The following is a 12,137-nucleotide window of genomic DNA, read 5'->3' as shown; positions in this document are numbered from 1 at the left end:
AGAGGAAACCCTAACAATTGCCATCCTCGAATATGCGTACCGTTCGTTTCACACGAGGACGGACACGAGACGCATATATGCAAGGTCAAAGCAAATAAATTTCCGACCGATACTATGACTTGACAAAAACTTCGATGGGGTTGGCCATGTCGGTGTAAGAGAGAGATTGATAAGTTGGTAAGGTTGCCCAATGTAGATCAGATGGTAATAGGTTCAATCCCAACATTCCATAGTGGCATCAAGTGAAATAAGAGATATCTATGGAGTAATAGAGAGGTGAGAATATTGGGGATATGTTGGTGGTAAGAGAGAGAGTGGAGACCAACATTCCATACTGGCATCAAGTGAAATAAGAGATATCTATGGAGGAATAGAGAGGTGAGAATATTGGGGACATGTTGGTGGTAAGAGAGAGAGAGAGAGAGAGATGAGTTGGTTGCCCAATGTAGACCAGGTGGTCATAGGTTCAATCCCAACATTCCATAGTGGCATCAAGTGAAATAAGATATATCTATGGAGTAATAGGGAGGTGAGAATATTGGGTTTCAAACCCAAGATGTAGTGCTAATAGTGTAAATGACTTACCATTGGGGTAAGCTAATTACGATAAAGAGAGAGAGAGAGATTTTATTGTTGTCTTTGGATGTCAAATATGACTTATGAGACCAAAAAATATAGCATGTTCAAGTAAAGTAATAGATGTGAAAGTGAGTAGTGACTCTCGATGTTCAAGGTGAAATGCATTTGTCCCTATAAGTTAACGTTCCTAAAATATTTGGCTATTTCTCTTGCTCTTCCTCTCTTCCATTTGTTGACTTGTTTAGTTTATTTTTACTTTTAATGTTGCATTAATTAACTTGTTTGGTTAATTAATAAGTTTCTAGCTTTCTATCACCTGTTGTGTTAATTAGTTTTTTTTCCATTCTCATTCCTCATTATGTTATCTTTTTTAATTCCTTTTATGGCCTAATGATTCAAGACTACTTTTCACTATACTTAACCCTAGTCCCAAATCTTAGCCTTAATCCCTAACCCCAAATATTCTCACTATCCTCAACAATATAACCCTAATATTCTTAAAAGTTTAAAACCCTAAAATTTAATCCTCCTCTCCACTTGCATTTAGTTTAGTTTCATTGGAGTTCTAAGTTTAAAGCATTCTCTATAATCTCTAAAGTTTTTAAATGAAATTTGTATCTAAGCAACCTACATACGTAGGCTAGATTAGAACCCCCCCTTTCTATTGGTGATGTGTTGCATGTCTAATGAAGATTAACATTCAATGATAGTGCTTGAAAGTCACAATAGGGCCATAGAAGAATCGTTGGAAAGTAAAGGTAGATGTTCTAAGGTAATTAAAGAATTGTGAGATTTTAGCATAATGCTTAGCCAACAGACCAGATTTGCTAATTTCTAAGCAAGCATGAGATCTTGAGGATTACATGTCTACCTTTGAATAAGCTTTGTCAACAGTCTTAGATATATTTGTAAACCAACAAGAAGCATCCAAGTGTCTCCTTTTGTATATAAAAAAGTAAAGAATAGGATGATGATGACCTACCTAGGATGTGACACTATAATAATAGACATTAAAAGCAAAAATCAAAATGTTGATTCATGGAACCAAAAATGGAACAACTATCCAAGAGAATAGTGATGTGGTTGGATTGCAGATATGCAAATAATGAAGCAACCAAATAATGTGAGGGTTCATGGAACTAAAAGATGAAGCAATAGTTTGAGAGTGGTGATGCAGTTATTACAGCGCTTCATGAGTTTTGGCGCAAATAAGAGCTAACATACCTCTTGACCAGCCAATCAGGCAGGCAATTCTGGAGTTCATACAATAGGTGAACATAGTGTAAGCCTATATATAAAATAAACCCTTGGTTGAACAAAAAACAAATAGACATAATATAAAGCTATGACTACAGAAAATAAAAATATTCAATACAAAGAATGCTATGACCACAAAAAAAGATCCTGCCTGTCCTCAGTTGAAATTTGTAACCACCAATTGAACACTAACCCACAACTTGCTATTATTATTCAGATTTATATGGAGCAACTAGAAGAATGGATTTTTTAGCTCTAATGACACATACCATGACGCTAATGACTGGCCAACTACTTACTGTTATAACAGACAATGTACATTAGAGACAAAGGGTAAGTCAAATCTCTTTCCAACAAATATGTTTTTGATTTATACAGACCCTGGAAACGACCAAATTGATTGACCTTTGATGTTCTTTGCAATAGCCAAATAATTGAAACTCATGGATAAAGAAGAATCATTCGTATTCATCATCATGTATATCACTATAGCTGGCAACCTGGCTGCTACATATACTAAATTTCTGGCAACTATAACATAAAGGTAAACATCAAGAAACTCCCACCTCAAATTATTCAAGGAATGTGTTATAAGAAAATGTCATGTCAAGTTAGTGTTGTGGTAGAATTGTTTTGCTCAAGCAATGCAAGCTTTGCTTCCCTATTTGCAGCCTTTTTCTGAGCTCGTTCTGATGCTCGTCTGGCACGAGGTCTGAGTTCTCTCACATTCCGAGGGGGCATTATGTAAGGCTGCAAGGGCTTGTCAGCAAATGGATGCTTATCATCCACAAAAATTCGCAGCTTTCTTGCCCTATCCTGTAATAATGCAACAAATATCTTCCTTATATCACTAAAATTTGAGTCTTTGTAAAATCATGGAACATTTATACTTGATTTAGAGATTTCTGTTTCAACCCATGACAACATATTGGTTGATCTGGATTTTCTGCAGTAAAAGGTGTAACATACATCTTGTAGCCTATTCTTGGGAAGCATACGGAATACAGCTTTACGAATAACTTCAGTTGGATCTCTTCGCATCTGCTCTTTCAAACTCCTCTCCTTCAGGTGACCGACATAACTACAATCATCAGATTTAAAAACAAATATTAGTCTTCGTCAAAGAATCTCATTTTCACAAACAGTGGAGTCATAAAAGGCTCTGGCAATATATTAAAAGAACTTATACAATGCATAATATTTGCAAATGGACCACATTTTAAGTGGATGACACCAAATGAAATAATATACCCTTAAAATCCAACTAGTTTGATGGGCGTAATGTGCACCTTGAAAAAACGTGAGCATCTTGAATAATTGTGGGATTCAGAGTTCAATTATTTAATGAAATATTCTAAATAAAGTCTGTTAGGAATAAAGACAAAGTTGTCTAATCAATTACTTCAGTACTTACGAAGTTCAGATGAAACTTTCAAAGTTTGCCTATGCTTTATTTAGATGAAGAAGGATATCGACGTATAGAAGTTGCAATTGATAAATATTCCCAAACTATACTCTCAGCAGCTTTACTGATACTGAGTGGATCACTTTAACATCAATGAAAAGGGGTGGAAATTGAAAAATATAACATAATTCTTGAAATTCAGTGAGGTATGTAGGGGCTGATGTTAGAAATCCCATCTTAACATCCACAACAGCTTGAATACATGTGAATACAAGTCCTCCAAGATGTCAGGCAGAATTCCACAAAGGGAAAAGCTTTGAGATTACCATTACAAATATTCTGCACAGTTTTCAGGATTCAAACTCAAGACCTCTGCTATAGGAGGCAAAAACATAGATATTGCACCAAGGCCCTTCTTGTGGATCTGCTATTGCAAAGAGAAAATTTTCAGTGTGCTGTTGACGTTCTTCTTCTTACTTCTCCAATCACCTCTCTATTGACTAGCTTTACGAGCTAATATTTGTTTGCTTTTGCATCTTACTCTGTAGCTTGAGACACTTCTTTTTCATTTCCTCAGTTTTTGTGTGCAGGTATGCACAAGCACACGCACACGCACATTCACACATACACAAACATATGAACAAGCTCAGAACAGCCTTGGAAAAAGCCATTGCTAACCAATTGAAGCAAAACCAACATCCAATCTTACAACACAACAGGAAAACAGATCTACATTGTCTTCCTAAATGGCAGATTGTCAAACATATTTGGGTTCATTTTATACCCTACAAAATGATAGAAGCAAATGATAAAGTACAGAATTCTGACGCTAAAACACAAAAGAAAACTTGATATTATTTTGATTATACCCGTTACATAAGTGAATTATAAAACAAGACTGAATTACAGGACTCAGTTACAAGAAAAACGGAAACTCTGGAGGCTCACTTCCTTTCCATAGGATGACTATTGTCAATATTTGCATTGGCAAGACTAAAGAGCTTGTGGCCAAAGATCCCTTACTTATAATAGGTGTGAGGAAGTTAGAACCTTCTAGAAAGAAAATCTGTATCTTTTCCCTGAGAATAGAGTGTCTCATAAATATCAGTGAGGGAATGCGAAGGCTAGAAGAAAAAATCGGGAACAATCAATGGTTATATCTTTTCCATTGCATTACTGGTTTTACAAATGGCAGTGACGAGACTAAAGAGCTTGTCACCCAATATCCCTTTTGCAATACATGTGAGGAGGTTAGAACTTTCTAGAAAGTAGACTTACATCTTTTTTCTGAGAATAGAGTGTCTCACTGAATTCAGAACTGGAATGTGGATTATCAAATATATAATGAGGGTCATAATGATCCTGTCAAATCTCATTGAAAGAACTCTGACACACCTGGCAAATTTATCAAAGGTTTTCAGAATGCTAACCATCACATTCTTTATCCTCCACTTTTTCATTATCGAATGGGCTATAGCCAATATATTCTCAATATTTTGAACCTTCCTGCTTATCTCACATTGATCACAAGTATGTCACATGCTTCTGACATCTTGTTTGTGTGCTTTGCTCATGTGTTGAATCAATATCTGCAGGAAATGCCTCTAAAATCCGATTTCACCAAGTTAGCATGCTGCAAAGTTTTCCAATGACTAAAGAAGACACGATCAACCTAAAATTGTTGAGATGACATTTTTACAATTTTAGGTTGTCGATGCTACTTTTTATACAATTTTGGATATGATTTAGTATGCAATGTTCACTACTGGGCCTCCGCATGTATACCCTAGAGACTTGCATTTAATACTACATTAATGCTAGCAAATTTCCATCATGGTCTGTTCATGTAATTTGAACAATATGTGTTTAAAGAGTGTAAGTCATGTCTAAACAGTCAAGCATAAAATTTCTATGTCTAAATATATCAAAGTAAAATGACGATTGATCACAACTTGACCCTGTTTCCTTACAGGCTCAAAAATCTATCATGACCTAATATATATCACATGGCTTTCTACTGTGAACCAAACCAAGATTTTAAGCTGCCAGATATACATATAAAAATTTACTATACCACCAGAATACAAATGAAAACGAGACAAAAGTATGTCTTGTGTTAGGATGAGACACTATATACGAAATGTTTCTGTTCACTTTGTGAATTCACACTTCACTCCTCATGAAATGATTCTTTTGTGTTAACACCCAGTTGGAATATTGCTTGAGAAAAGCAACTAGAAAACTTTTTTATCGACTTCAGCTATAACTTTGCAAAACAATTTAATAAGAAATACTAGTGCTTTATTAAAACCAGTTCAACCTATGGCATGACAAAATACCCAATAAATTACTATGTAGACACCATTAAAATTGTAGTGTTTACTTTTCATTCTCCACATACAATACACAGGTGTTGAGATATCAAGCTCAACACCACCTTATGAGTGAACTGGACTTCTTGGGGAACATGCCCTAAACTTCACCCTTGTCCTTGTATTTAAGGAAATGTATGTTTCAGATATTCCACTCACCCCCATCATGATAGATTGATTCAAACTTCATTGTGAAGAAAGGATAAAATGTTTTATATAAAACAAGCCACTGTCTTGTATCTAGTAATGATTACCAATGATCAGGCCTTGATTATTAATAGTGTTATATAGCTGCTTATATTTGTAAAATGATCTCCCATTTTGCTAATATAATTTTTCTTTGTTATTCTTGTGCACTCTATCTCTTTCTCTCTTTCTTCAAGAAAGCTTTCGATGATGTAGCATGTGAGCATCTTTGGAGTTGAATAGAAGAACTCACAGTGCTTTTTGCTAATATAATTTGTCTTTGTTATTCTTGTGTACTCTATCTCTTTCTCTCTTTCTTCAAGAAAGCTTTCAATGATGTACCATGTGAGCATCTTTCGAGGTGAATGGAAGAACCCACAGTGCTAAGTGAATATATGCTTGCAAATTCACGAATCTATGACGTCATATGTTGTGTGTGTATGGAATAGTTGTTCAAAAATGCGTATTCTATGTTTAGAATGCATTTTAGAATACTTTGAAGTATTCTACATTTTAGAACTACCATTTTGTGATATTTCATGTATTCTATGTATTTGATGTAGTCTTATGTATTTAACAAGTATTTAACATTTCCAGAAAGTAAAAAAAAACTTATTTTACAGAAATTATTTAACGTTTCCCTAAATTTTTAACTTTAAAATTTATGAAATATTTAACATAATTTACACGAATCTTATCTACAAAATAAGAATTCTAAATATTTAAAGAAAAAAGGTAGAATACATACATAGCACACGTATTCTACATGTATTGTATGCTAAGTATTTTACAACAATGGCATATGGGAGATGAAATTTCAAATTATTTCAAAAGCACTATTGGTGCTAAGCAAGGATGCCCACTCTCACAAACTCTATTTGGTCTATGCATGGATGAATTTAAAAAAATGGTTGCCAAGTTTGTAACGAAAGAAGGCGTTGAAGAAATTATCATTGGGAATGTAGTCATCATGATTTTGTTGTATGTGAATGATGTAGTGCTTTTTGCAAATACTTAAGGAGATGTGCAAAAGCTTATGAGAGCATTGGAATAATTTTGCATGCATACTAAGTAATGTGTCAATAGCTCTAAAACAAAGATTATGCTTGTAAAGAACCCAATAAAAGATAAACCACGCATTATGTACAACAATGAGCTGGATAAACGCTTAATGTTCAATAAAGGAGATCATGGCCATGGAAAGGGTTGTTGGATACACGCTTAATGTTCAATAAAGTCCCTCACATCAAGTTCCAAGAATTGTTTGGGAAGTAAGCAAATAGATCCAAAAGACACATGAAAGCAAAATTCTGTGTTCCGATTAGATATAAGATATTGAAAAATGGTTTAGAAGATGGGATGCACACCAGATTCCTATGTAAATGAGGCCTTTTTGCAAAGCCAATGTATCATGATACGGAAGAAATGCGGAGGTTCTTGCTTCGCATATTATATACTACATACGTTGCACCTAGCTACAAAACCATATTCTTCGCCGAATGGGAAACCGCACGCATTGATACGTGTTAGAACCCATCCCGTTGTTGGCAATCCAAACCATTGCTTCCATTCGACTTAGCTCACACGCACTACAATGTGAGAGCGGGTGTTGGGGCACAAGTGATGAGAGTAATCAACTATAGACATTTTGCTGAAATAGGTTCAAGAGTCTTAAGTATCATACTTTGATACAATGCTCTGCCTTTGATCACATTAGACTATGCTTCCCAAATATCTTTGACCAAACCCAATCCTTGCGCAAGTTTCTCTCACAATCATAGTGTGCACTATTGATTACAACATTCATCGGCAAAGTTCTTGAACATTGAGAGTCACTACTCACTTTCACATGCATTATGTGAAAATGTAACACTTTTGGTCTAATAGGTTTGCCCTCCAAAGACAATCATACAATCTATCCATCTACCTCTCTCTCCTTTAGCATACACATACACATAACACAGACAATCTACTAATTGTGTGTGTATAAATTTGATCCTCTATAGAATTACTCTTTAGTTCTTCACCTAGTATCATAGTGTCAGTGTTAATAATCAACATTGCCCGTCCTTGTTGCATCATCCAAAACAGCTCATACACGTCAACGATTTTTTTTGTATAATGACTACATGGCTTGTCCACATAAGAGCTTCACCACATTTCATGTGTCGTGAAAAAAGAGGGTCGACGAAAATTAACAAAGAGAATAAGAAGAATTGCCAACATGAATATGCAAATGGGAAATGCTCTTCCAATCAAAAAGCTTGATAGGAAAAACTTCAATTTGTGGAAGTACACATACGGATACAATTCCTTGTCAAACACAGATATTATTTGGGAATCATGGTGGATCCAAGAAGTGTTGACCATGTCAGATGCAACTAATTGGGTGAAATATTTTCTAGTGTCATGTATGCACAATCACATGCTTCATTACATAAAATATATGAAGACAACAAAGGAGGCACAGACAAATCTAAGCTTCCAAGTTTCAAGTTCGACAAGAATTGAATGACATTGAATAGAAGAGTATGGCTATCAATGACTACACTATAAGATACAAACTCTTGCTATGACCAAAACCGGAAGTCTATGAGGAGATGGTCCACATATGCCTCCAAAAATTTATAACAGCAATTCAGCCCACTCAAAACCACCATCCATCATCATGAGAGACACATTGCCCATGTTCTCTAACTTGTGTATGCGCACTCATATGTTTGGCTATGTACAATCATGAAGATAGCAAAGGAGGCATTCACAACAAATGGTTTAGCAACTCGGCCTGTTCAAAGGCTCAACTAAACCCATTTCAAGTGAATATTCAACTAAGTGAAATGCCACTCCAAACCTACATTGTCAACCAAAACACATGTACAATAGATGGGCTTAGTGCACCAATGACCACATGGCAGTTTGAAGTAAATCCACATGGAGAAGAACAATGACTCAACTCATCCAATGTCTTCCACAACTGTCTCAAAGAGAATATTCATTTGAGCGAAATGCCACTCAAATTTCACATTGTCAATCCAACCAAGTATACAATAGACAGGCTTAGTGAGCCAATGACCAGATGGCAGTCTGAAGTGGATCCATAGGGGCTTGGCCATTTGGCTGAAATGACATCGATCAATAGGGTAAGGAACCACTCAACAATCAACTTGTTTAGCACAACATCTAAGCTGCGTTATGTGCACGACATCCAAGCTGGGTTATGCACACAACATCTAAGCTGAATCCGCACACCAACTTGATGGTTTGCACTCCACATGTGAAGGCCTGAAGATTCATTAAGTGAATGGACTTAACAAAAAGACTTGACGCTCAACACCACAATTGAATGCTTGATCCATGGCTTGCTTGATTGTTCCCTTAACTGATGTGGCATGAACAAAGTGCCCTGGCTGCTCAACCAACATGACATAGACGAAGGAAAGCGGCTTAGGCACTTGATCATGAGCATGACAAGAGCAGTCATAGCTCCAATGGAGAGGCTATGGAATGCTACTCCAACAACTCCTCTAGCTCAGATTTGTCCCTAAGAGCGAGTTCAGTGAGCTGATCATGCAAACATTTTGAGTAAAGAAAACACTACACCAAGCAAGCAAGCGAATACATCACTCAACCCAAAGAAGAATCTAATCACCCAGTTCAAGTATAAGATTACATGGCATGATATTACAGCTTCATGATGAATGTGAAGAGGAATTAAGTTATTGTGTTCTCTAGACAGCCAAAGAAAAGGCAATTGATTATGATATAAATCAAAAAAATACTATGAAGTGTTATTTGATTAATCCAAATCATAAAGTATGGCCCAAAAACTAAGGAGGAGTATTTAATCAAAAACCTCATTCCAAATTTAAATAATATAATCAAGCCATGATTAACCTAAGGAAGATATTCCATCAAAAAGTCATACTTAATGGTATATTGTTTCAAAGACTGAATCAACACTCATTATTGATTCATTGTAGGTAATTGACTATGCCATTTCTATAGCACATATGCACCACACTACACTTTCTTCAAGTAAAACTTAAATGAATAACAACTCCTTGAGCATAAAGAGAAAATGCACCATATGTTCTTCAATGAAAAGCACAAATGCTCCATACTTTCTTCAATGAAAAGCACACAAGCATCTTACTTTCATGGCTAAAAAACAAACTTTCTTCAGTGCAAATTGCATAAACAAAGAAACAGGGATTAATTCCACTCACCCAGTATGCCAACGATAGAACTTATCAGTCAATTTTCTTCCAGTAAATGCAACCTCATTAGCATTTACTACGACACAAATGTCTCCTTTTTCAATATGAGGCGTGTATGTAGGCTTATCTTTCCCTTGTAAAACTACAGCAATCTGTGATGCTAGACGTCCAAGAACCTTCAAAAGAAATGCAGAGAAAGAAAAATAAAATACAGGAATGAGCCTTCAAGAACTAAAACAGAAAGAAAACATCTTTCTACGAAAGAAAGCGGAAGCAAAATTCATAAATACCTGTCCTTTCGCGTCAAAGAGTCTCCACCTCAGACCTTCGATTCGTTCAGGTGTAAGACCTGCCATGGCTCTCTGTTGAGAAAGAACGAATAAATCATTCAAATTCGACATAGTCATTAAAATGGAAGAAAGCGAGGAAATTCTTTAAGGAGGAGGAAGAAGAAGAACCCTACCTTTAAGGCCGCCATCGCTGCGGAAGCTCGCTCCTTCCTACGGCTGCTGCACACTCGGAAAACTACTGAGCAAAAGGAGCGCTTAACAAAAGACACAAAAAAAGCGTATATGCGAGAGAGGTTTATTTATTTCCACAAATACCCCTGTAAGTGTCATTAAAACAGACCCCAAGGGCCATGATACGGAGGCACAAACAAGAAGGGCACATTGTAGGATATGCGTGAGTCGACGAGAGCATATACATATATACCCACACACTATACATACTTGCCAATGTAACACGAACAATCGCATGAAACAAACATCACACTAGGTTTGTCACTTCTTCCAACATCATTTGCATCAAATGTTAGTAAGTTATTTCACCTTTTCAAGATGTTGGCACAAACAATGGGCACATTGAAGCATCTACGTAAGTCGACAAGAGCATATACATACATACATACGTGTGTGTGTGTGTGTGTGTGTGTGACCACACCTTATAGCTGCAATTGTAACATGAACAATCACACAAAACAAACACCACAATAGCTTTGTCGCCTCTTCTAACATCATTTGCATCAAATTGTAGTTAGTTATTTCACCATTTCAAGATGTAACAAGGAATGTTCTAATGCATTCCATATTGGCATCGTCCCCCAACTTTGGCATGTGCCCATAAAGAAAATGGAGGTCCTATAGAAGCATGTGAAGGTGCAAGCACCCCCATCACTTCTCATTTGCCTTTGACCTGGGTGCATTCCAAAAAACAACGAGAACTGGGGAGGGGGCTTTGGGAGTATAAAGAGGAACTCAAGCCAATTTCCGAGTCTTTCCCTTTATAACTTTGCTCCAACTAGTTAGCTTTAGGCTAGAGCTCATGCTCGTTTGATCTCAATGTAAATCCACCAATAAACTAAGTTGCCTAGATGAGAATCCTTGTTAACATGACACAAAAGCATTGGGCGGATTGTTGCTTGTATTCTAGATTGTGTTATGGTTGAACAAAACTAAATCAAATTAAAAACAAAGGAAAGTGTGCGACATATTTTATGAGAGTACCAATTGAGATCAACACTCCCACAAATTATGCATATGTGAATAACTAGTTAACTTTGCATTTTGAATCACCTCTTAGCAATACTACTTCACAATGTTTTTGCATTAAGATGCCCTCTTTTGATCTATATTCTAATCTTAATTTCATTTATTACATTTGGACAACTATATGGGTATGTAAATGATATGTATTGATATGTTCTTTGTTATGATATGTGCTTTATTTGTTATTAGTCCAAGTTCACATGACATTTAGAGTGAGGTTCATCATTAGCCATCTAGAATAGTTGTGGAGGAGAAAGTTGTAAAGGCGACAACTATGTATTGGTCTATTAGAAGATGGAAACCATTGAAAGTGGAAGTGGCACTCATAACAAGGGGAGGTCACAATTGCTAGTAATGCCAAAGGGAATGCTTGACGCAAACTATACATTGTGAAAGTTCAATATTTCCACCACCATACTCATACCCAAACAATCCAATGGTAGTGATAGCACCAACTAGTGTAAAATCATGAGGGTACTTGATTCAACAAATGTTGACGACGTTAAACTCTTAAACGATCCTTTGGGATCATTCCAAATTGTTGAGCGGCAAGCTCAACCGGAGCCGGATTAGC

At 36.2% G+C, this 12,137-nt stretch overlaps 1 protein-coding gene across 1 annotated transcript; it reads right to left on the bottom strand.

The window, feature by feature from the left end:
• Positions 1 to 2,158: 2,158 nt before the first annotated feature.
• Positions 2,159 to 10,626, bottom strand: LOC147853699 (Ribosomal protein L13 family protein). Its single transcript, XM_087332632.1, has 5 exons — positions 10,480 to 10,626; positions 10,307 to 10,378; positions 10,026 to 10,192; positions 2,806 to 2,917; positions 2,159 to 2,652 (listed from the first exon to the last, which is right to left on the bottom strand). The coding sequence occupies exons 1-5, from the start codon at positions 10,492 to 10,494 to the stop codon at positions 2,443 to 2,445; spliced, it is 576 nt and encodes a 191-aa protein (XP_087188758.1). The 5' UTR covers positions 10,495 to 10,626; the 3' UTR covers positions 2,159 to 2,442.
• Positions 10,627 to 12,137: the final 1,511 nt, after the last annotated feature.

The sequence above is a fragment of the Azolla caroliniana genome, unplaced genomic scaffold (assembly GCF_043228905.1).
Source record: "Azolla caroliniana isolate FFs.n. ecotype wild unplaced genomic scaffold, voAzoCaro1.0.p SCAF_16, whole genome shotgun sequence".
Classification (NCBI taxonomy): Eukaryota; Viridiplantae; Streptophyta; class Polypodiopsida; order Salviniales; family Salviniaceae; genus Azolla; species Azolla caroliniana.
This window is presented reverse-complemented; position numbering and strand designations above follow the sequence as displayed.